The following is a 26,447-nucleotide window of genomic DNA, read 5'->3' as shown; positions in this document are numbered from 1 at the left end:
CTTGCTGATACTGCTGACAGAAGGGTGAGTCTGAGCCATCTGCAGTGGTTGCATTCTGGTGGACAACTTTGCTGTAGGATCTGATCCGAGATGGCCAACTCATTTCACATAGATTACCCAACAGCCTTCAGATATAGCAGTGTTGGTTGTTACTGACCTGGGCTGAATTCAAACTGGCAGTTAAAGCATGAGAGGCTCCATATGCCAGTATCTCCCCTGAGCCATTAGGTGACATATGGTTTCATTCTTAGAAAAATGATGCTAAGCTGATCTGAAATTATGTATGCAAAGGTTAAAGGCGTCTTTTGCCATACATCATGGGAGCCTTTTACAGATATTTATATCACAGGAATTCCACAGTGTGGAAATTATAAATCCCCTCATTCATTTAGTATGCATATTCATGTTAAACTGAATGATCAGTGGTATCCTAAAAAGACTGAAGAAGGCTTCAGGCCTTACAGTTGTTCTTTTTGTTTTGTTTTGTGTTTTTTTGGTTTGGTGGGATTTTTGGGGAGGGGGGAGAGTGAGAGTAAAGATGGTTGCATACTTATTTGTTCCATTTTCATCTAGCTATGTTAATTGCTTACAAAAAACATGTCTATTAATTTAATTTCCATCCACAGTTGCCATGTTACCTGTCCAGAGTTCTTGTATAGGCTGGCCAACAGGACTCCTAAATTTGCCTTTGCTGCTTTTAGGTGATAGGCGAAGCTGAACTCCTGTTTCTATACTACTCCAAAGTATGTTCAGAAAAGCTTTTGAGAAGATTGTAGGAGGTGATTAGAATAAGCTATCTACAATTGAAGATCATGTTGAAATTGTAATTTCTTCCAGGCTATGGATAAAATTTAAAATACTCAATTTTCTTTTCCCGTTTGAGTGAGTCCTGGTATCTAAACAACAACACAGAGATTAGCTTGACCTAACTTACATTTCATGCAGTCCAGCAGAAAAAGAATCAGCAGACTACGTTTCCTTCCCCCACCAAATTTTTAAGAAATCTACTAAAACTGAGCTTTAAGTACATAAATGTTTAGAATAGAAAGTGACCTCATAGCTACGTCTTGACTAAGTCTGAAAGACACTTGACTGCCAGTCTGAAAGACAGAGTAGGGGAACAGGCCCAGGTTCATTTTCCGCTGCTACTAGAGTTGCCCAAAATTTTCAGTTGGAAGGAAAAAGAAGACTCGGATCTGGACTCGAAAAATCTGGTCACAAATAAGTCTTCCAAGACTTTTGTCAACACCAGAGAATTACTGCTATGCTTACCCCTGCTAGTTCTCACCTAAAATGCTTATGGCATAGTCATTTTAAGTTGGAAATATGGCACGAAACCTAAAGCAGACCTGTTGCTTTCACTGAGAATTTTGTTGGAAGTGTTTTTATTCTCCTCACATTTCCTTCTTCTTAGTATGCAATATAAGTGCAGATACTACAGTGGGCATAGGAGGCACATCGTTATTCTCAGACATGGCTCTACAACTGTTCCACCAAAGAAATGTTACTTCTAATGTCCCTGAACTTTTGTTGTAAATATGTCCCCAGAAGAAGAAAATATGCTTGTTAAGGGAGGGAAATTATATATGAGAGCATGCCTCAAGAGGAGGCAGAGAATGATTGAAGTTTCAGGAGAAAGCCATAGGAGAAAAGGTCTTTTATAAACCACAGAGAAGCCTGGAGCATACTCTGTGGGATCTGGAGGAAGAGATAAAACCAAGGAATAAAAAAGTGTGCACTGATAGAACGGTGTAAGCTACCAGGAGAACAAAGAAGTGGTTGTGAAGAATGAAAATATAGATCAGGCACCTGTTGGAAATAAAGGTGTGACAGACTAGCCACCAATTTAGAAATTAATCCTGTCACTAACTATCTAAATCAGTTCATAAGCAACACAAATGGAAAAGGTGTTTTTAGCCTTTATTGCAAATATGAGAAAATAGCATGTATTTTAGTAATTCAATTTCATATGTAATTTTTGTAAACATAGTATAAAATACTATTCAACAAAGAATTGGAGTTAGGAATTTTAGACCACTGAGGATGACTGAGTGGATTGGAATGGCTGGCCACTGGAATAATTCTGAGGTATGAATATATGAAATACAGTATGTGTATTATCCCACACTCAGTGTATTTTGCTTCACTTTGTTTCTGTGCTGTGTCAGTCTTCTGTTTCTTTTTCTACTCTATGCCATCAGGTATAATTAACTGCAGTTTGGGGGTTTTTTTTGGTTGTTTTTTTTTTTTTTTTCCTGGAGCCATCTACAAAAGCTCCCGCTCTATCTGTTTGTGTAGCTCCCTTAAGGACAACCATGAAAAGAGCTGTCAAAAATCTGTCACGAACTGGGCAGGGGTCAGTGCTAATTAACAGAAGGACTCAGAAGAGGAATAGTGTGATTCTGAGATCAAGCTTGGGATGTTTGGGCAGAAAAGAGCTAGGCAGCACAGTTGCTTCTAGTGTGAGAACTCACAAAGCTGCAGAGGAGGAAGTTGCAATAGTAAAGACGAGGAGATGAAGCAGATGTGTGATGATTCCAGTAGTGATGCTCTTCAGGCAGTGACACTCCCAGCTTGCTGCTTGCTAGGTGGTCAGGAAGGAGAGAGGGCAGACAGCACAAGGATCAAGTTCAAGGCTGATTTGTAGTTTTCCATGGGACGGCAGGGCTGTTTTATCCCAAGGCGACTGCTTTCCATAGGGAAAATTAATCATTTGCATCCAGAGTCTGAAACACAGCTAAACTGTGTGAGCCTAAAGATTACATCTGTCTCTGCAGAGTGCAAACCAGGATCTGATATAAAATTTACACCAGCAGTAGATACAGAGCTTAGTAATGTGACCCAGATTTTAAGCAGGTGGTTATTCTAGTGGATCTGCTCTGATTTTTGCTATTTTATACTCCAGAGATATAAATCTTTACCACTTTCCAGTGTTTTACCTCTTAGAGAGGTTCATTTTTTTTTAAGTTACATGCTGATCTAAATTTTAACATAATTATGAGTGGAACATGAAGTGTATGCATTTTAAAGCCTTTTAACTTGATATAGTTAAACCAACACCTGGGTAATAAATGATTATTTTATGCAGGTTAACTAAGGTCTTTTTCACTTGTACATCTATTTCCAATAGGTGGCACTCCAACAATTTCTGTAAATGTTATGCTCTTTGAGTCTGTACTCTTGCAAAAGCAGAAGAGTCTGCAAATAATGAAAAATTGATTTGTAATTCTTTTATTTTAGACTTCACACCAAAATCTTATGTGTTTATGAATTATATGTTCAAAGGTGTAAACCGGGGAAATAACAGGGGAGGAGGAGAGAGAAATTTGTGGAATTATTGGTTTATAAAATGTTGTGAAATGCGCTACAGGAATTTGATTTAGTATTCTCCAGTCACCTCCTGAGACTACTACAGGCCTTGCATCCTGGCGTGGAGGCAGCTCTCCTGCCTGGGGTGCTCTGGTGTTTGCTTCAACAAAGGAATAATTCTTCTGGCCCTCAGAAGAGCTACTGCCAGTGTGAGAAAAAGGGAAAGAATAGAGTTGAAAGAGAGACCAGATTACAGGATGGCACCAGAAGGAACTATGAGGCTGGATTTACCTAAATTCACAGTAAAGGTAAGATATTCTGAGTAGGTCGATGTGCTTACTCCTAAAGCTGAGCTGACTCCAACTCCCTGCCATTCTCTGGCTGATGAATGAAGCTGGGGTGAAATCCTGGCAACACTGAATGCAATGGCAGAGCTCCATTAAGCTGAAAGGGGCTGAGGTTTTACCTTGTGGCACTTATCCTCCATCCATCTATAGCTATTCACTTGTGATACAGAGAATAGCAGAGCTATTGGGAAAAGCCACAACTTGTTCTGAATGCTCTTTAAATCTAGTTTAGCCAAGAAAAAAAGTGCATGTTCTTCGCTTTACATGAAGCAAATTTGGTGAATCAGTGCGGTCACTCTATGTGCCAAGCAGAGGAAGGGCATACAATTCAAAGGACTGGGGCATCTCATTCCAGAAAAGCTTGATCTGCCAAGCAGCAGCTTTATGACCTTGTTATGCTGCTGGTACTATATGTGTTTCGCATGGATGTTTAGTTTTATTCAGTATAGTCAATCTTGCACAGTGAAACTTTGGTAAAGTGAAAAATAACGCCTTGATGATTTCTTAGTTTATGGGTGCTATTTCAGATGTTCAGCCTGTCATTCTGGGTAACAGTTCATCCTTCCCTCTCCCTGCAAAAAGAATATTTGAAAGTAAAAGACATCTTTGAGTTAACATACAGTATGGTAACAAACTTCTAGCTCCATTCCCTAAGGGGTACAGAAATTCCTGAAGGGTAAAACAGTTTTTTTAGCTAAACTTGCTGAAATCTGGCAAGCCAAAACCAGAGGTAATATTAATTAAGAATTTTTGGCATTGAGTAGATTTAGTTTCACGTTTGCAGTAAAGGACACAAGATTTGCCTTCACTGCATGTTTACCTGGAATGCAGAGACCTTTATCCTATATTAAATACATTATTTTTAATTTTGAGGGGATGAGTGAACATCAATACACAAAACCAATATGTAAACATGCATTGCCTTGTTGTGAAGTGCTGCTTATAAGCACATAATAAGGAACTTTTTGGAACATTAACTGCGTTGTAGAAAGTCTACCCTTTTGACAGCTGCTCAGATTGCTCCTTTGCCCTTCAAATCATGTTTGGTCAGAGCACTTCACTGTATTTTTGTGTTGTCTATATTTGTGTTGATCAATCTGTCACACCAAGTTAAACAACACTACAGCTGAACTGTGCAATATACTTTATTTTTAGGTTTCTGGAAAAGGTTTGTGTCCTATGTGACAGCTATGGAGGAAAGGCATCATTATAGAGGAATCCTAATTGTAAATTGAACCACATAATTTCCTCCATCCCCAAATTAGCTGTATAAGGTAAGAGAGATTGGATTTCAAAAGCTGTGGCACTCTTCCCTCTGTTCCAGTTTACTTGTCCTTGATTCATCTGGAGAGAAAACAAGCATGTTAAAAGGCAGTATAAAGCAGATAACTTCCATGTACAAAAAAGCATCTTTCAGCCTCACAAAGGTTTGAATACTCCAGCCATTTATCATGTTGCATTCTTGGTCATTGCCTGGTTTCAGATATCAAAGCAATACAATCATACTTGTCAGGCAGAGGAGTGAATTTCTTGTTGTGCCTTCCTCGTGAAGGGTTCAATGTTTTAGCTCCTCCTTTGCCTCATTCGTTCATCCTTTTTGCTGTCCTGTGAGGGCTAAGATTTGGCTCCTTTTATAATTTACTTGTTTTAATAAATCAGAAAAGTGGTTGATTGGACTGCATAGACTAACCCTGACTTTTCCTCAGTGCTGACCAAAATGGTTTGCATAGGATAGCTCTCTGTGACAGCTTCAGCTGGGGGTTTAGAACTCCAACAGATCAGCTATGGTGGATTTAGCTGCAGGAGCTTTGGATGTTACCACCCCCACCTGCCCATTTCTCTTTACCAGCTGCAGGTTACTGCATTACCTAGACAGGATGACAGAATGGAAATTGCGTCTGTACTTCAGTTGTCCCAGGTCAAGGACTCACGTTTCAGTGCAAAAACTTCACTCTTGGCTTACGCTAGTTCACCAAATTGTACCTGTATGTTTAGATGGGCTGGGAGCCTGGGAACCTGGGAAGCAGAAAACTGGAACCAAAAATTAGATGCTGCAGTACTAAATCTGACAAAACATCTCTGTGGGAGCCCTAGAAAACACCAAAAACTGGAAATTCTGCCTTGTGTTGCACCAATAGATCAGTTTTCAAGCCATGGAGCAGCAGCTGTTCGGGAGAGAAGAAAAACTGAATTTACCATTTAGTTTTAATTTCTTAAAAAAAAGAATCAGATCTATCCAGGAATTCTTACTCTTCTCTCTCTCCTTTTGCTTAGAACTCATAAAAAAACATGTAAATTTACCTTTTAGCTTGGCTATGAATAAATCTGTGAAATCATGAGTGGGGAAAATCTATATGCATAATTGCTAAAATATTTTTACGTGTGCATATGCTGTATTTAATATTGGTATTTTGTACATTATGTTTCATATATTGAATATACAAATAATATTTTTGTTAATTATTGCTTAGCATTTTACTTTGTTCAAATGTATTTTTATTTTTTATGACAGTCTGTGCCTGCACAAAGTTAATTTTTAACAGAAAGCATATCTTGCATTTGGTTGTATTGAAGCTCGAAGCTATATGAATGTATGTGCTGTAGAAAGAAGGGTTGGGGGTTTTTAACAGATTTTTTAAAATACGCAGTTCTCACAAATACAAGTTGACATGAAATTTTAGGATCCTTTTAGGACTTCCTCAAAAAAACAATACCGCACATGCTCTTGGAGTTCTGTATTATGATATAACAAACCTTTCTTCAGGGAGTAGGTAAAATACTGTCAGTATATTACCTGGCAGTTGAGGAAAGATGCTAATTAAAGCATGAATTTGGTTACCTGAGCTTCTTTGCCTATCCCTCACTAACAAGGCAAAAGCCCCGTGAGTTTGGGGAACTGAACTATGTTGTGTTAAACCCTTTTCCCTTGTAAGAATTGCTGAGCTGCATCTCTTAATGATGCTTCCTCTCTTTGGAGACAAAGAAATGTTAAATGTTGTCAGTACCCTCCTTCCCAGTTTCTCTTTTAGCTCTGTCTGAGTAACTTTCTGCTTTACTTATTCCCTTGATGCAAATTTTTTTGAAATCTCAATTCCTTGTAAATTGGATCTCAAACTATCTTTTGAATTTTATCTAGAGGAAACATAAAGCTACTGAGAATGACTGTTCCTCCTTGTCTCTCTCTTCATGCACTCTCAGTAACTCCATAGACAGTGAATTATTATTTTACTCATTTCTGTGGCACCTTTGCTCTGCTAGCTGACTAAGATATTTATGTCTTGTAGTGTGACTTGAAGGTCATTAATGCTGCACTCTGAGGAGCTGCCAATGAAGAGAGAATTTTTAAAAGTCAGAAGTCCTCACTAGTCCTGCTAATTTGATGAAGGAGGCACACTTAATTGATTGAGATTAATTATGAATTTGCTGGATTTCCTCTGCTGCTAGATGTAGTCAGAACTAGTCTCCAAGTTTTGAATCCCCCAAAAGCAAGGGCTTCCCAGTCAACCCGTAAAGCCTCGCCAAGATTACAGCCAGAAAAGGTTAGCCAAAAGGTGGCTGCTCATCCTCTGGTCACATGAATCACCGAATGAAAAAGGCACGGGGGCGACATGCCATGGCTGTGTGTTCACCCTTACCACCATAAAGCTGGAAGCAGGAAGCTATACTTTGCATTGATTCCATCTCCCAGGGGAGCTCCCAGGGTGTCTGGGAACACTAAAGGCAGTGAAGGGATAGGTGAACCTTCTGGATGTAGGGGTAGATATTGAAGACCATTGAATCCAAATCATTTTTTGCACATGAATTCATTACATGCACAATGAAATTGCTTGGTGTGGGTGCAGCGTATTTAATCCCTGCAGTGAGATGTGGCATTAGGCAATCTGAATGTGAAGATATGCCGCATACCTCTTCCCCGCTGCAGCTCCACTCCCAATTTCAACTTACACGAGGTTTCATTGTGCTCACCCAAGGGGCTTGTCCTGGGCGAGCCAGATCTCCCTAACCCAGCAGAAGTCTCGCCCAGGAAAACCTCTGGCTAGGTTTCTGCAACGCAAGAGGATTGAATCAGCAACGTGCGGAGCCCTGCAGCCGCGGGACAGAAAAGGCAGAGCAGAGGCACGGGCAGGCCAGGGGCAACGTGGCCTTTCCGGTAGCAGCTGAATTGTTACAGTGGCTCAATCGTTTTGTGTGACTTTGTGAGCTCAAGAGGATGAAACTAGCACAAGCCTCTCTTCGATAAAAATAGTCCCGTAGAGTGATTTGCTTCTGGGGCAGGACATAATCATAGAATCATTTAGGTTGGAAAAGACTTTAATGAGAACTCTACCATAAATTCTGAGAAATGTTAACGTAGGGAAAAAGGGCACCTGAGAAAGCAGACTTCAAAGAACATGTTCAAAACTTTCATTTAAACAGTCTTTTATTTGCGTAGAGAAATATATAAAAACAGTTCAAAACCTTTCTTTTCTGGATCTTCTGTTTGGCTCCAGAGCACCTGTTAGTTTGCTTAGTACTGTGTCCTGGCACTGTTGCCTTGACTTCGATTTCCATCTTTCACTTCTCTCTTGCTTATACATGCTTCCTTTTGTCATAGAGCTGCATGGGAACACCAAAGAGAAACTTTGCCTTGCATGCACTGCCTCTGGGGTTTGTCCTGTGACAGCCCTGCTACTGCAGCTGGTTGCATTTGGGACTGATATGAGAGCAGCCAGCAGTTCTCAAGCAGCTTCTGTCACATGCAGTTTCAGGGTGACAGGGAAGAGAAAGACAGGCTGTGTCTAGACTCCTGCCCTCAGATCCCCTTCCCACATTGCTACTCGTAGACCTAGCAGGCTGTTGCTGCTACTCCTGATAACTGAAAGGCAGCTTTAAGTAGGTGGGGGAGGCTGTGAAAAGTGGCGTCAAAGAAGATCGGGAGGGAGCTTTGGCTCTTAGCCCTGCTAGCAGGGTGGCAGCTGTGGAGGCAGCTGCCCTCAGTGGCCATCCCTCTTGCACGGCCTTCTTGCACAGATCTGTGTGTCTCTTTGGCACTTGGCGAAGACGGTGGAGCTCCCTCCCGGTGACACAGGTACAGGGGTGTAAAACACGTCCTGCAGGAGAAGGCAAAACTTGGTTCCAGGCTGAGGGAGCAGAAGCTCAGCTTGCGGATGCTGTCATGGGGACTTGAATGCCCCTTCTTTGACCCTGCTCCTCTGACACTGCCCCCTGCCCCCAACCCCCCAAAACCAACAGAAAACCAAAACAAAAGAACAAAAATCATTCGCTCTGGAAGCAGCTTTATTTTGTGTTTAGCGCTTCCTAGAACCTGTGTGCCTGAGGCTGCTGGGGGGATGTGCTGGATCAGTGTTTTACATTCCCTAGCACGGTTTTCCTCTCTGATGTATTCCTACCAATGGCTGGCAAACATCCAGGTGAAATTGTGCAGAACACCAAATATTAAGAAACCAGGAGACAGAGCACTGTGTCTGTGTTGCCTCCAGATTGGAGATGGGGCATTACAAACCGACATTTTCCTAAACTTGAGATTGGAATTGCTGAAGCATTTAGGATCGTGTGTTTGCATGTACTTTTCTTTGGAACACAAAAACTTATTTTTAACTGTAATTCCAGTCCTCCATGTGGAAGGCTTTCATTGTTTCGATTATAACTGATTAAATGCTGCTGCTAGAAATACTATGTTTCATGCAGGTAAAATTCACATACATGGGTTTAGCTTGGGTTACTTTTTAATTGACATGTTAATCTGGAGTAATTTGGAGCATTGGAATGCATAGTTGATTGCTTTTATTTCTATTTGTTTTCAATGATTAAAAATTAATCTTCTGAGACAAGTCTTCCAAGTACCAGTTTCTTGTTAGAAAATATATATGTGCAACTCAGGAATTGCTCTGTAGCTTAGGGGACACAGCTTGCAGATCAAGGATACATAGTAATTACATGCCAGATCAGAGAAAAGCTCAAGAAGCCTGTGACATTGACTAGAATTCATGCTAGAAGGCCGTATTTTTCCCAGTTCAAATTTTGCTCTTGTCTCTTGACAACATAAACAAAGCTTCTCTGTTCAAAAATTCTGCAGCCTAGCTGTTAATTCTTGTTGCCTACTTGCCAACAGAAATACCAGACTTCATCTTAAGGTGCATTGAGGATTGGCAGCCAGGAGAATTTGCACTTGGATGGGACCCTTCACAACTGAGTCCCAGAGACTGGGATAAGAGGGTACCTGAAAGAGAAGATAGCACTGATGGAACTAGGCAGCATACCTGCTCAAATTTGCTGGCTTTTGTTGAAAACAGTGGTTCAAATCTAGCAGTATTTGGACTAGGCAGTATTATACTTTCCAAAACTAGCTTGCTGGGAGAGATGCTAGCCTTGTCATCAGGACTGGCTGTTTTCCCTGTTGATTCTAGGGTATGTAATGGCGGTGTCCAAGCTAAACTATAAGTATAACAGCTAATGTAGTTGAAGTTATACTTATTTTCTGCATCCTTAATCTTTGTAGTCATGTATTAACTCAGTGCTGTCAAAATCCCTGCAGTAAAGCTGTGAGATACACCTGTACCTACTTTGAGACCTTATTCAGAGGTGCCTTGGAATAAAATAACTGTTTTGGTTTTGAGATAAAGAGGATATTCTTTAGTGCATCCACCAGTTAAAGCAATAAAACATCCCATGAGACACTAGTATTTTGTCAGAACACAGTGAAGTGTTACATATTAATTAGTTTCATGTATTGCTTCTAATTATCTGTAATGGCCAAAGGTAACCAAACTGAAAATAAACAAAGCATATGCAGAAGCTGTCTTGACCAGATACATGCTACAGAATTTTGATATGGCTCCAGAGGGGCTTATTATGTGGTGAAAGTACTGAAATTTGCCTGGTGTTTAGGCATAAAACTTTTCAAACATGGCTGCACTCTGTTAGTTTGTTGACAGACTATTCCACACAATTGTCAGCCCCCTAGTACATATTATAGAGGGGTCATTAGTTCTGGGAAAATGGAGTATTTGTCATCACTGCAGCAGAAGTGTGTACGTATCATAAATGGAGCCTGAAGGGATTTATTTCCAGGTTATTAAGTGTTCATTTGAGATGGTGGATAATAACTGCTGTTTCTGATATTTTAGATTAGACTACCCTTACTGCTTGTAGGGCTTATTTTCAGTAACTGTTAGTCTTGTTAGTACAAATACATATTTAATGATTGAGGCAGTATCAACAAAATCAGTAAACTTGTGTACTGTCCAAATGCTGCAAAGTATCAATTCATTAGTTAACACTTTTTAAACTAAGCTCTGATAAGAACTCTGCTGCAACAATATCCAGTAATTAATGAGACAGCATTGTTATTTGGAACTTTTTACATGTAAAAATGAACAGTTGTATTGGTTTGTTCACTTATTAGAATACATATAAAAGCACCGATACAAATCTTACAGAATAAATTTCTGTAAGAGAAGCTGCAGTGCAATCAACATCACCCTGAAAAAACTAAAATTAAGATATCAGGGAAAACACTTTTTCAAAAGGTTTTTCTGAAATAACAGTGTTGGCCACTCCAGTAATGCTGTGTTTTTTCTTGCCTAACAATAGTGATGCAATTGTTGACCAGAATAGCAAGTTAGGGGGAGAAAAATAACATTAAACTATAGCAAAATCTCTTTGAAAGCAGAATTTCCTGTTACTTACTTGCAAGTAGACAATACAGACTAAGCTTTTTGTATCAGTGTTTTGCAAATATGACTTCTTTGTGTTAGATACTAAATCTAATAAAGTCAAGAACTTTTCACTATTAAGTCTATTGTTTGAACTGTTCCCTATGGTTGAATGGTCAAAATATATTGGGAAGTTGCAGTTCTGATCAAACAGCGTGAACGTTCATGTTGGATATGCAGTGCAATCATAGTGGAAACCAAACACAAATGGGCTATTCTTTAAAGAATTGGCCAACATAGCTAAACTAAGTATTATTTTTCAGGTTTGCTACTGTATATTTTTTTCCCTTTGATTTTTTCAGATTATTATTTTATTACTGCAGTTTGAAATTATAACTCTCCCTGATGCTGCTGCTGTTTGCTATGGAAAAAATAGTGACCCTGATTGTGAACCTCTAAAGTCATACTACTGTGAGTACGCCCACTGAAGCTGAAAACTGGCACTGACTACCAGGTAAAGATTAGGCCAGTAGTCTCTCACATTTCAATAGTCACTAGTAGGAAATTATTACTTCATTTAAGGAATGGCATTTGAGACCAGTACACTTAATTATGGGGGTAGCACATAGCAACCTATTGTTAAGTTTGGCTTCCCTGGTAACATAACACCTTTTCAACCTATTTTTCAGATTGTCATTTGGGGGGCTGGAATTTTCTCTGCTTTGCATTCACCTTATCTTGAAACATGTTTAAAGCTCTGGCCACTAAATAACACACAGATAAACACACACAGCTGAAATAGATGGGGAATAGGAGAAATAAGTATATTTTTGTATTGTCAGTTCTGACTACTGAATTTTTTGTGTGCAATTTTATCTCAAATGCATAACACCATGGATAACTCCTGTCTTTCTCTGTAAGAAGTAAGTAGTACAGTAATGCTTAATTCATGAAGGGAAGCATCCTCAGGAAGTATAAGATTTTCTAGAGCTATTCTTTGTTTCATCTTCATTTATCTGCAGATGCCCTTTTCAGTCCACGAGTATTTTTTATGTGATTTACTATTCCTTATTCACACTGTGGCAGCGAAGCCCCAGTTAAGTGCTGTTTAATAGACAAGGTAGAGAACAGCATCCCTCAGGACACAGCTAGTTTGTAATTAGAAGGAACATTTGGGCTAGGAAATTGGTAATTATCCTCATATTCCTATCATTTAACTGTAGAACTGAATGACACATAGCCGTTTCACGGTTCCAGAAGCCAGATCTATGCTAAGTTTTATTGCAGTGTGGGTAGACTCAGTTCCAACACAGGCAGCTCTAGCAGGTCAGTTGACCAAGCTGTGCATAGTTATGCATGCTAGCACATCTGCATGGCTGTATAATTAAATTGTCATTCCTGAGCTCAGTTGTTGTACCTGCTAAAGTCCACCTTTAGACCTACATTAAATGTATTAATGTGCTTTGATCCCATCTCTATTGTTCTGGTTGGGTTATACTCATCTACACTAGCAAGTGACTCAGCACATTACCAGCAGCTCAGTAGATCAAAGTGGCTTCTGCTGAGGTCCCTACATTAGACTAACCATGGTTCAGGGGTTTACGTCAAACTCAATCTAATTTGGTTAGTTGGACCAAATATCCTCACCATGCAGGTGTCAAAACTGTCTGAAGAGCTAGTGCTTGTCTCAGATCCTTAGAGGCTAGGGTCCTTTGGTGTGACTTGGAGCATGGCTTCTGGTCTGGTTTAGTTTCCTCTGAAAGAAATCTAGTTTGCATGCCTTAAATTTGCTCTGTGATCCAAACCAGTGTGTGGTAAGTGCAGACAATCAAGGGTTTCACTTAAAAAAGGCTCTCCTGTGCTGAATTTAACTGCTAATTCAAGTGTAGCAGCTGGCAGGTGTTGAGTTGCTGCTTAAACATGTCCAATCTGTGACTGATTGTGTGAGTGCTTCTGGATGGTGTCTGAATGAAGTCAGACTGCAGCTCAAAGTAGTTTATATTCACGCTTTTGACTGCCTTGATTTGAGTAAGCCAGACTTCAACAACTGGCCACAGCTCAGTGACAGTTTAAGCAAGCGATTCTTGCTGTCTCTCAAGCATTAGTCACTGGTTCCTGGATCAGGGGCAGCACTTAAGAGTAACCATGTGAATGAGTGTAGTATGTGCTCACATTATCTGCCATGCACATAAATTTTGGCCAGGCTAAGTGGGTGTTCTGCAGCTGATATCAGTATGCCAGCTCAAGTGCATTGCCTCATAGATATGATCCACACCTATTACATCATATATCATAAAGTCCCATAACCAAAACCACTAGTCTCTGTACAATCCTGTACAATTTTAGTTGTTCTTCCGTGGCTTAGGCAAGTGCTGAACTGGCTTATATGCTGATGTAAGACATGGTAACATCTGGCTAGTGCAGGCTCAGGGTGGTACTGGTTATGCAGACTAACTGATACTCAATTCAAATTCTTTTTCTATTAGGCAAATTAATAAACTCCAAGGAAAGAAGTATCTGGGTAATTAATTTTTCTTCTCAAATAGCTAGTCCAACTTTCTTGATATAGCTATTGTAATCTGAATTTTTGTTTAAATCTTTTTTTTTCCGTTGGAAAGGGGGAGGAACTAGGGACTAGGGATGAAAAAAACGCTGTGTTCAGATGAAGGGGCCTTCTCTCCCACCAGCTTATGCTCACTGGATATCCTGTTTTACCAACGGAGGCTGTGTATATGAATGAGGCAGATGGTTTTTAATATAATAATTCAACTTGAAGTGACTTTTGCTTGCTTGCTTTTTTTCATGAAAGCAAGGTTTGACATTTTCAGGCATGTCTGAAATGCCTAAAATCAGGCTTAAATTTCACCAATTCAGTAACTAAAGCAAAAGGACAAAATGCTATCCTGTCACCTTTCTGTCCGCCTTCAGCTTTGCAGTTTGCAAGCTGCATATCTGGCTACATCTGTCTCCTAGACTTTATTATTTCTAGTACTTGATTCCTTTCTCAGCCTGGTTGTATGTGCAGTAGCAGTGAAAAGTGGATGAACATCCACATTTGGGAACAGAAAGCATCTGGTATTCAGTAACATGGAGGTGTGAGGATACTGCTGTCTGTAAAATATGTGTTAGAATAGGTAAGCATGACTAATGTATCTGCACATGAGCAACTCACAAAGGGCTGGTTTTGACTGAGAGTGAGAGGATTTTAGTCTTTCACACTTGTGATATACACACTCTGTGCTGCAGTGGATTTATCAGAAACCCACTCACGACTGAAATGGGTTCCACGTACTTCCGAAGATAAACAGTTCCTGCAATACTCCTCCGGTGTGTAGTCAATGTGATGCCACCTGCTTGTAGTGGAAGTAATTTCACACATACCTCGACCTCCTCAGAGCTCCTGATGGAAAAGCTACTGCCTGGGGACCTAAGCTGGTTTTCGGGTACTCTCTGGGGAGTGCTGAAAATTGCTGTGTGTGGATCACATCTACTTGTGTGGTCTTTTTCCTGTATCTTATATAACTGCATAAACAGATATACTGTCATAAAAGTGTTCCTAATAATTAAAAGCATTGACATTAAATGTAAAAGAATAGTAAATGCTTGTTGGCCCAGCTTTTCTTGGATCTTCTTCCCTTGTCATGCTGGCATAGAGTAGGGGTAAGCTGCACTGATGTCGGTGGCATTACAACACCATAAAGCAGTAGTTAAGCTAGCAAATCTAGTAGACCTTGTTTTCAGAAGTGGGGAATCTGGCATTTCTCCATTTCAGTAGGCCCTGTCTGTGTCCTTTAGCTACGCTACAGAACAGTGAACTACTCTGTTTTTTATGTAAGTAGCAGCAGGTTCGGGTCCTGTTTGATCTTCTTCAGCAGAGATAATGTTTAACTTCGGTGGCAGCAAAAGAACTTTTTAGATAATAGTGGGAAATAAATGAACACAGAAGAAAGAGACCATTCTGCAAAGGCAAAAGCAACTACAACTTTATTATTTTTCAGCATTGCTTTTCGAATAGAAAAAAAACACTGGAAGAAACAATTGCTTTTTGGGTTGGGTTATATGAAAAGAGACTGATTCTACATTCCCTTCAGTTTTGAATAACCAAAGAACAATTTATAAGTTTTTAATTGTTTTAATCCTTTGTGGAATAGCAACATTTTTGTGATAGCATGTTTTTTAATGTGGGAGAATGTCACTATGTAACAGTGTGAACATTCTGTAAAACTGTGGTTTTTTAAATGAAATGCTGTTTTAAAAGGATAAAAAAAAGCATTTCTGTGAGGTCAAAATGGTTTAATTTTTGGTTTATTTTGAAATTTATCAAATGTATTCCTATCCACTTCTTCAGTGTAAACAAAGATGCAAAGTAACATTCCATCTGGCTCAATATTGTTAGAGAAAAATAGTTGTTTAGACTTATGACTTTTCTCTTGCATATCAAAGAAATTAATTGAAGAGATAACAAGTAAATGTTTTCATCCAAAACATATTTAGATACACAGACATATAGGTAAGCAGAACACACTATTAATACCCTGCATTTAGTTATTCCTCCCTTCACCTGACCTAGAAGAAGATGAAATGCAACAAGTGTTTGGATTAGTGCACACCAGGTATGGCACGTGATACCTTGCGAAGCATTCCTGTGCTGTTATGATGAACTGATTTGCTGCCTTCTATTTCAAACTGTCCTTCATACTCACTTGCTCTGACATTTCTCAGACTGGTTCATAATAACCTCAGTAGTCTTTTTCTTACCTACCCCATGAAAGTCAAAATCCTTTCCTCTGTTAATTTAATGATTAATATCTGTAAATTTTCTTATATGTTGATCAGAAAAGCTCATTCTTTTTTTTCCTGATTCCATTAAAGAATATATTTCTCCTTCTGTCCAGCTGATCAGACTAATCCTTAACTCCCTTCACTGTGGCTCATCAAGACAGGCAGAACAGCTTGTATCTGCATTAAGCCCTGTAAATGGAGCTCTGTAAATGGAAATGTGCAATTTTGCATGCAGCTGTTTGAATGTATTATTCCTATTAATCAAGCCATCCTCTTTCCTAGAAATATGTTGTTGTCACTGGGAAATGCAGAGTTACATAAGAAAGTCCTGCTGCATCGCAATAATAATATATCATGGAGAATTAAAGGTGTCTGCTTCTCAACTATCCCTTTGCATATTTTTTTTTTGAGATTACCTACTGTGACCTTATTCTTGCACTAAATTTCAGTAGGACTTTATTAGTAGCTCTAGTAAGTAATCTGGAAAAGGGCCAGATTCTGATCTTTTGCTTGTTCAGCAGTGTAACTGCTGGTTTATACGTGCATGCAGAAGGTCAGAGTCAGGCCCAAAGATTTCTGTGTTTTCCCAGTAACTTTAAGCAACAGTTTTATCTGGCGAGGGAAGAGTCTCGATGGACAGCAGCGTCATCTGTTCTTTCTGCGTTTTTGCGTGTGCCTGGACCTGCCTTGCTCGGCCTTCCAGCCGCAGAGTCCATTCGTAGCGGAGTCTGCAAAGAGAGGACAAGTGCTTAACAAGCACTGAGCCAAATCCTTCAAATGTATCCAGGGCTCTTCAGCAGAGTCTCTCTTTCATCACCATAGCACTTGTCCCATATTTATTTACCATCTACACATCTCTGTAGCTTGCTAGATTGGGAAGGCAGGGGAGAAAGGGATAGTGCTGATGCTATCAGTGGTTGACATTGCTGGATTCCTAATGAGTCAAACAACTGCTGAAATACTGTCAGTGTGAAGAGCTCTGTTTTTTCCTCTGGGGTATTCTCAAAGCCACACAGAAGTACTGTCTAACCAGTAAGGTCATTCAATGTGTAGATTAAAAAATATGATTACACCCCCTGATCCCCCAAGTTTACTGTAAAATACTGTGAAGAAGAGCAAGCAGAACATTAAATATGTCCATTTTGGTTTACTCTGAAGAAAAAAAAAGAAAAATAAAGTAACCATTTTGTACCCTAAATCTCTGCAGACCTTGTATGTGTTTAATGAAAGGAATTGATGTCACATACGAGAGGAGCCACATAGCTTCAAGATGCAAGTATAGTACAGACAAAAGAGAAGATCATTAGGGACCACTGCAAGATATTTTTGCCTGGGTCATTTTCCAAAGAAAATGGTGTTATGAAACACCTGACCCAGCAATGCTATAGGATTAGATATCATATGGTAATGCCAAATGCATCATGGAATATATGGATTTTTATATTACATTTGGTGTGTTAAAAAGAAGAGCAGCCAATGATTTAATCTGAGAATAACTTAGCAGTAGCTGTTTCACATGGGTTCTTGTGCTGGTTTGGCTTCCGAGTTTGATTTCAGATTGTGTTTTAAAATTGTCTCATTTGGTCTACCCTGTCTTGGCTTCACTATTCTCTTGTGTGTATAGTTAAGCCTCAAAAAATTGGTGCAATTAGTTAGTAAAAATTTGCCATTGAAAGCACTGGTGTTCCTTGTCAGCTAGTGTCCTGGGTGTCACAGAGGGAGCATTCGCCTATACTTAGAGCCATCTAATTCTCCCAGGTGTCACTTACATGAGGTAGTGGACCTGTAGATTTTGTAATGACAATGTTTATTACCTCCTGAAAGTATATTGTTTTTCAAATTAGAGAACACTTTGTGAACAACTTGGGCTTTGGTCAAGTGACCTTAAAGGAACTTGCTTGGGTCTGTTTCAGTTGTGACCAGTCAGTTAAGACATACTGAATATGTAAGTTAAGACATATTCAAAGTTCTTTTGCTGCAATTTTTTTCTATTCAGGGAAGAACTTATAAAAGCTTTTAGCATTTTTAACTTTGTGAAGTTACAAATCTTATCTACACCCCTAATTGCAATTGGTTTGCAATGTCTTCTTGTGGTAGTTTTTTGTGAAGCTAGAGTGACAAAGGTTTCCAGTGCAGCTGAACAGTTTCCTGGGTTTTATTACACATTTTCTCTCCACCAGCTTGGTGATTTGGGAATATTACTGACTAGCCAGAGTAGGATACTGGGAGCAGGATTCTACATCTGACTCTGCTGGGACACAAGGCCTGCCCAGGTCTTGATTTCCTCATGTTTAAAATGACAATAAAGGGCACACCGTCCTTGGGCATGACGGTTAGATTACCCAGAACGTTTTAAAAAGAAACAGCCCTTTACCAGCACATTCCAGCTTGTTGGAGTCAAACTAATTTATGTGAATGATCCAGTTTTGAGGAAAGTGTGCAAGAAAACCTTTGTCAACTTCAGGAGGAACGCCCATCAGAAAAACACGAGAGGCACAAGTATTTCTTATCCTCTCTCTCCATCTGTTATTAGTCAGGGGATTCACTTAGTGTGTGGGAGACCCTGGTTCAAACTCCTGAGGTGCAACAGGGTGAGCAAGTATTTGAAGCAGTCTACCACACTTGTGCAGAGTATCTATACCACAGTCACAGCTCTTTCTAGGTGGTGCCTGTTTTTTTACACTGTTTTGGAAAAAAAAAAAAAAATTGAATAGCCTTTTTTTTTATCTGTTGTATATCAGGAATGCTTAAGAAATGTGTTTCATGGGGCAGGAAAATCTTATTGTACTGTTCCTACCTTTTGGCTTATATGATGCAAAGGGCTGTTGAAGATGATAAAGATGGTATGGTTTTGTTTATGCTACACATTAAATGAGTGGTTTGCCTATCTCTTTAATGTAATACTATTTTATTTTTCTGTGTAGCTGTACCAGTTCCAGGTAAAAATCCTGATATTTTCTGTCTGTCACAAGCCATAGTGCCAAAGTGCTTTATTTTTATGTGGCTACACTCCGAGGCCTTTGAAGAATGCTCATGAGGTTCAGGAGAGAGGGGTGTCTGAGTTTCCATGCAGAAGAGCCATGGAAATATGAGACAAGCAGCTGTGAGAGGAAAAGTGCCAAAGATCCAGAACACAATCTGTGCTATGAATAAAGCAGTACAATAATGGGTTACCTTATTTTAAAGCACGTGATGACATGCCTTGCTGTCTTGTGCAAAAGAAAAAAATACCACTTACTTGTTCAGGGCGCTTTTACTTAACCTAGACTCTTCATCTTCTCGTTGCTTAGTTTGCTCTTGGATGACTTTTTCCCAGAAGTTCTTCAGCCATTCTGCGTCATGACCACCCATCTTGTAGTGTCTAAAGTTGGTATGCTTGCTCATTTTCTGAAAAGCAATTTGGAGGTCAGAGCAGTCGGGGGCCTAACCTGAGGCAGATACTGTGTTGCTTAGCCTCTTGTAATTTCTTTCTCTTGAAGTGCTATTAAAGTATGTCACCTGAGAAGAATAGGTAACTGATGCTTACTCTGCCTTGAAGCAAAATATAAGACATTGAAACAGGCCTTGGGTGATAGTTAAATTGTATACCTATATTTTTGTTGCTGAGTAATGACTACGCATGGCACAGTTCACTGAAATATTGTGGAGGCCTCAGTATGTGTGAGATTTTAAGTGGTTTTGGAAGAACTTGGGAAAAATACTCTTAGACATAATGTCATCATCACTGAAGTTCGGATGAGATGTTGTGAAGGTGTTGTGTTCCCTTCCCCTGTAGTTGTAAAAGGGATCATAGATGGTTATCCAAGGGAAATACATTGCTCTTAAATGTTTCCTTTTACTACTCCAAATGATATCAAGCACAAAATATGCAGGCAAATTATGAATCTAAAGTTGAAGCACACAGAGTGCAAAGCCCCGGGGAGCTTGTTATGGCCTTGTTCTTTAATTTATCAAAATCCAGTCTTAAATACTGTTAAAAGTAGGGCTTGTTAAAATATAGAGATTAGTTCCAATAAATGAGAAAAAGGACAGAAATGAGGTGAATATCTCATTGCTAAATGCATAGTATTCAAACATGCAGGGTTTTAAAATTCTCAGCATGTCTGAGGCACTTGCTGATATTACCAGATATGCATTGGTTATCAGATCTAAATGGTACTCTGAAAAGTTAAGTTCTGTTGTTTATTCCCAAAGGAAATAATCCGAAAAATTTCATCATGTACTATATTTGTTGCTGGCCAAATACTGCTTTGCTGTGATATTAAATAAGGTACCAACAACCCGTTATACTTCTGCCCCAACTGTGAAGCAGGATTTCCTGCATCAGTCTCCTCCACTAAGCCCTTCCAGCAAGTGGAAGGATGCAAGAAAGAAAAAAACCACCAAACCCATGTGCCTGAGTTTTCTACAACTAGATCAGCACATAATTTCAGTTCCTATGAAATCCCTTTGCTTCCTTGTGTTCATCTATATTCTTTTGCCAACTTTTGCCAACTGACCACTCTGGAGTGCTGATGAATTAATGCCTCACAGACCCCGATATGTACTTGTGAGTCTGCTTCATAGACAATGTTATACTTTATGAGCTATCTTTGATAAATACTATGAAGACTATGCTAATGTAGGCCAATCTGAGGAAACCTTTCATTTGTGCAATGCTGTAAGCAGAAGATCAGAGAAAAAGAAAAGGTCAGATGCAACACAGTGAAGGCAGACTTGTGTAAGGTCTTCCTATCAAATACTGTATTTTAAACTCCTGCAGCTTTAAAAGGGCACCTAAGTAAGATGTTGGCATCTTCCTAGATTAAATAGTTTAGATTTGGCATCATTTTCACAAACCTGGTTTTTAGAAAGATCAGTAATAACAAATAATTTTGCCAAACTTGATGCTAAGTCTGATTGGACTGAAAAACATGCTTAACAAAAAGAAAAATCTCTGCCACTTCCAGATGCAGTTTTTTTTTTGCATACAAGTCCAGTTGCTTAAAGACCATCACAGTCCAACTGGACTAGTAAGTGTGAACTGGTCAGTCCATGTAATATAATCACTTAAGGGACACGGTATCAGACATGCTTGAGTGGTTAGGATACTGGTCCTCTTCACAGCAAGGTCAGCAGGAGCTGCAATATTACCAAAACAATCAGATATTTTCCTCTGAGGCAAACAGCAGTTTTCTGCTGTTTCTCTTGCTGTGGATCGGGGATGCTGTAGCGGTAGCACAGCAGGATACAGCAGGAGTTGTTACGTCAGTGCGGGTACAGCAGTTCTACTACCACCTTTTGCTAAATGTGCTTTGTTTATCAATGATGTGGTCTAAATGGGAATAAGGGTAATCTTTTGATGATCTTTTGTCTCACTCTGAGGTCCTAAAATAACAGTATTATTTAAGGCTTCATCTTGCAAAAATGTATGCATGTCACGGACACACTGGAACATGCCCTAGCTGTACCTTAATTCTATAGGCTTTCAGCAGTGTTAGAATAAATGCTCTGGTAACAGCTTGTTACAGTGAGTGATGGAATATGATTATTTTATCATTCCTAGACCAGCAGGTCACCTGGGTCTTTGCACCATTTAAAGGCTCTTCTATCAGTTGCAGCTGCCCACTTGACACTCTTCAGATAATTATCCTGTTGCCTCAGAAGCCAAGTGCAAGCTGCTGACAAACTGTCTGAGTAGATTTGCCCTCAAAACCCTATTATACTTTGCCTCATGTAAGAGTCTGCCATAACACATTAACCTTTCATTAGAGATTAAGTTTTTGTGATTATTAAACTTCTAGTAGATGTCATTATTAAACTTTTAGTAGATGTTCTTCAAGTGGTACAAAGAGGGCCTCCAGTCTTTATCTGAGGTCTAAATTGGTTAGATTTTTTGGGGGTGCATGCATTAAATCTTGGCTGCTCCACTTAGAGGAACAAGCTGTGGCCAGACAGGTACCCCAAAGATGGAGGTACTTCTGCAAATGTTAGTCTGGTATGTCTATGGGACTTTTTGCAAGCCAAGAACATTTGACTTGATAATAGTTCCTAGGAATGTCAGTGACAGTGAATATTACATGTGGTCCTTGCTAAGACAGATTCCTGAGGTAAGATACTTGAAGATGGTGCTGTCTGGCATTATTAGGCAGCATCTCTCATACTATGATGTGTGAAAGCATCCTTTCTTTGAGTCTGGCATTACAACATCCATGTATAGAGATTAGAGTTCATGTATACTGTGTAATACCTTCTTTTTTTCTAATTGAAAGGTTCTACTCAGGAGCTTGGTTTGGATTTCTGAGTAATTATCTAGGTTTGTTTTCTTCATGTCAAACAAATTCTTTATTATTACTCTAGAAAACATCTTTTGTTGTTGTTGAGTGATTTTCTGCTTTCTTTTTAGATGTCCCAATAACATAAATTGGAGTTACACTGACAATTGTACTTAATTCTGGCAAACTTGTTCTTGATTCCTTCAATCACATACCCCAGGGTTCGGAAACTAGCAGGAGAGTTAGATTTTGTCTGTAAGTAAAAACCACACATTCTTAGACTGACTCCACCAGTTCTGCCTGGGTGGAAAGTGAGCAAGGAAAAGAGGTTCTTTATCATTGTTATTTTCATTTTGGAAAGCCAGGTATTAGTCCAGAGAAATTAAAGGAAAGTCAAGGAGGAGTCTTTCTGGCTACTAACGGCAGGTTGTTTTAACATGTTTTCTCACTGATATGAAAGTAAAATAAGAAACAACACTTCCATAGGTTCAAAATGATTCATTCAGGAGACTTGAATCAGTGTAAGTATGGTTTATGAACTGAAAATTTATGTTGTGAAACTTTCGGCAGTACATTTCCTCTGACGGACTACTAAAATGTGCATAACACTGGTGAAAGGCAGAGTCCTTTATTAAATCTTCAACTAATGGATGGTTAAGGAGGGACTATTTTTATATGGGTTGTGCAGTCCTACCTGCCCATTTGAAGTGTAGTTGGCTGCTTTTTTGGGGAGCCAAGCTGATAAAATAAAATTTATATGAAGGTAAAAATAGATCTTGGCTAAAGTGGCTTATGTATTTGGTAGCTCTGAAACTCAACTGTCAGAATTATGTGTATGTGTGTATGAAAGAGTTTTTTATGGCATTTGTCATTTATGGGAATTAATCTATGTGTTAACAAATTATTAATTTATAAAGAATGTCCATAAGAAGAAGCATTAGTAAATAAAATTAACTACACTGTAAAGGAAAAATCTCCTGCATTTATAATAAAATTATAAATCACATGGCCATGCAGCAATCTGTAAGACAGCCAATCACTCATGCAACACAGCATCTACATACAATACATTAGTTTAAACTCTTTAGGCTGCTGTCCCAGAGCATGTTTAAAGGGGGTTCAAAGTGTGAATGATGAATAGTTTTCCCTCAACAGATCTCTCCAGTGAAAGGGAGAAGAAATTTTGCTTCTAGCTGGAAGTTATTATATGCACAACTTTTATTCACTGACACAAAATTAATACAGAAACAGCCAGTGGTACAACCTTCTGTCTTTTAATCTGATCTGCAGGCTGAATGTGCTTTGGAAATGCGTTAAATTAGTATGTTTCCAAATGCTCTGGTCTTACCCTTTCCTGGTCTGCACATTTTGAGTTACTGTGATCTCAGACAACCTCCACTGAGGTACAAAAAGGAGTATGAACAAATATCTATCTAACACAAAGAATTTCTCTTCTACCCACTTTGTAATTGTATTTCTACTTTGGACTCTTGCCAGAAAAATTTTGGAGTCAGAAACGGCTCTTGATGTTTTGAACAAAAGTGCTATTTTTAGTAACCTTTATCTAAAACAAACAAGCAAAAGAAGAACATCTTGTCTGAAACTTCAGGAGGCATTTTTTACCCCTTTTCAGTCTTTCTATTTAATACATGTCTTGAGCTAGCCATTGTCTTCAAAATTCTGGATTTTATATATAGAGAAAATACTTGTGCATACAATGAGATTCTCTGAAAATCTTTTACTTTTTAATGAGAAGTATTTTAATGCATTCAGTAAAGCTGTTAACCAAACATATTCAGTTGGTTTGTCTAATAAAAAGAAACCAACCTTATTTTTTTTTTTCTTATTGGAAAATATTTTAGCCAGCAGGATAAAATAATGTTTGAAATTTTCTAAATTTTATTTCAAAAATATTTGCTGAAAGAACAAAATCTTCAACAAGAATGATTGGGGTTTTATATCCTAAAAAAATGTTTCTTTTCTAAAAGGTGGAGATAGGGCTAATTTTAACACTTTTAATGAATTTGAGGATTCAGCCAATTTTAATGTTGAACATGAACATCTTTCTGAAAGAATTTCCACAGTCACTTCAGAGTTTTTTGAAGACCATTGTAAACAATGGAAAGATTATCTTTGACTTCAACTGGACTCACTCCCTCGGGTCATATCATGACCATGAGCTATTTTATCTTTGTCAGGCCACTAATTAGTCTCCTATTCCTTTTGCCCTTCACTGGGTTTTGTCTGCCTAAGCATAGAACATTTTCCAGCATCACAGAATTATTACAGTATACTATACAAGTTGAAAGCATGTTTATGGTGTTTTTTAAGAAGAAAAAAATAAGCTTTTTGTTCTAAAAAGTTTTAAATTATGTTCATAGAATGAATCATTAGGATGAATATCCCCTTACATGTTCATTTTGTGGTGGTTTTCCTTTCAGCTGAAGTATGTGTAATACAGAAGTTCTAGTAATACCAAAACCAGACATAGGAACAAATAACAGGTTAATAATTGAAGTTAAGATTAGAGTAAAACAAAGTAGAGGCAGGATATCTCTGATATATTATAAATCAGACAGGATGAGATCATCTTCTAATAAAGTATAGCATAATACACAGAATTCAAGGTCATGGAGGGAAGAAGAAGAAAGCATTATTCAAATTCACATGATTTAACAGAAAGTAAAATAAATGTATATGCATGTATGTCTAGGTGCGTTTAATAATCAAGATAGGAAAAGAAAATCTTATTTTGGCCAAAACACAAGAATATAAGTGCTTACTTTGATTGTATAGTAGCTTCCTCTTCTGTCAAAGTATGGATTTCTTGAGTGATTACTGAATTGTGTCAGTTTTACCTCTGGGTTCCCCTTTTCAAGAGGACTCCAACTGCCAGGAATAACTGATTAAATCTTTTCATCTGTCACTCATTTTTATTTGGGAGTGATGACATCTGCTGTTATGAATTAGTTTAATGGCAGGGGGGGAAAAAACCCAAACCCACAGTCTCATTTTGTGAAGTCTGCAACACACCAAGCAGAATGACCAGACAGTTACAGGGCACAAACTCTGAATGCCACATTTGATCTGTGCTATAATTTATGGCAGGTGCCACTGATGTCATAACTTGGCTCTGGAGAAACAGTTATTCTTTGACAAGTGCAGATCACTGGAACATAACTTCCATATCACTTGCAGGAATTCAGTACCCTCCCCTCCAAGAAGATGGATAGATCTGAACAGAACATGTTGAATAACACAGCTTGTCTCAGGACTGTGCTACTGAGTGACTGACAGATAAACAGATTTCTTTTTCACCCCTTTTGAAGTGTTGGTCTGTAAGAGCACCTGGTAGGCTACATGACAGGATTCCAGCTAAGCTGTTAATACTCTGAATAGCGCAGGAATCTGAACTCAGCCAGCTGCGAGCTGGAATCATAGCATATATAATTTGTTACAGAATTTAGCACTTCCACTTCTTGGACAGATTCTTCCTCCCTGCACTAGTACCACTGGGTAAACAGAAAAACACAGGGAAGTAAGGTGCTACTTACTCTGACAAAGGAAGAGAATACTGAGAGGGACCTCCTGCTCTCATCTATTATTGGCAACCTGACTGTGTAACTCTGACAATTTGGCAAGTTCCATCTTGAAATGAGTTATGTTTCTTACTCCAGGTATTTCCAGTAAAAAGTTGCTCCAGAACTCTTCTGTGCAAAGTACTGTAAGTTTTCTTCTAATTTGCAACCTGAATTTATTCAAGAGACAAGCTACCCTTGCCTTGGCTCCATGGTATGTACGGCAGAAATCACCTCCCCTCTCCTTCCTTGTTTTGAAGATAAATCAGTCAAGGACTTTGGACTCTTCTCATACTCATTCTCTAGATAAGTTTTATGGCCTTTCTCTGCAGTCTCACTGAACGCAGGCAATGAGAACTGTATGTCATATTCCAGCTGAGTACTAATACCTTATATGCTTCCTTATTTTGTTTGGATATAACCATCTGAATCTAGAATCACATTTATATTTTCCAGAAATGTACCATGCTCATAAACACTCTCTAATCGATTAATGCACCCACCTAGTTCTCCTGTTATTTT

The 26,447-nt window shown here is 38.8% G+C and overlaps 1 protein-coding gene across 1 annotated transcript; it reads right to left on the bottom strand.

The window, feature by feature from the left end:
- Positions 1 to 15,277: 15,277 nt before the first annotated feature.
- LOC128137072 (protein FAM240B-like) lies at positions 15,278 to 25,236 on the bottom strand. Its single transcript, XM_052777702.1, has 3 exons — positions 25,131 to 25,236; positions 19,332 to 19,480; positions 15,278 to 16,821 (listed from the first exon to the last, which is right to left on the bottom strand). Exons 2-3 carry the CDS (start codon positions 19,475 to 19,477, stop codon positions 16,689 to 16,691), a joined length of 279 nt encoding a protein of 92 aa, XP_052633662.1. The 5' UTR covers positions 19,478 to 19,480; positions 25,131 to 25,236; the 3' UTR covers positions 15,278 to 16,688.
- Between the last annotated feature and the right edge of the window lie 1,211 nt (positions 25,237 to 26,447).

The sequence above is a fragment of the Harpia harpyja genome, chromosome Z (genome assembly GCF_026419915.1).
Source record: "Harpia harpyja isolate bHarHar1 chromosome Z, bHarHar1 primary haplotype, whole genome shotgun sequence".
Lineage (NCBI taxonomy): Eukaryota > Metazoa > Chordata > Aves > Accipitriformes > Accipitridae > Harpia > Harpia harpyja.
The sequence above is the reverse complement of the archived record's forward strand: the minus strand, read 5'-3'. Positions and strand labels throughout refer to the sequence as shown.

Bases quoted from the DNA above. Each gene is read 5' to 3' on its own strand.
- LOC128137072 (XM_052777702.1), bottom strand. From the start codon at position 19,477: ATGAGCAAGCATACCAACTTTAGACACTACAAGATGGGTGGTCATGAC. The intron at 16,822-19,331 runs GTAAGTGGTATT...CTCTCTTTGCAG, and splicing joins AGTAAAAGCGCCCTGAACAA to ACTCCGCTACGAATGGACTC.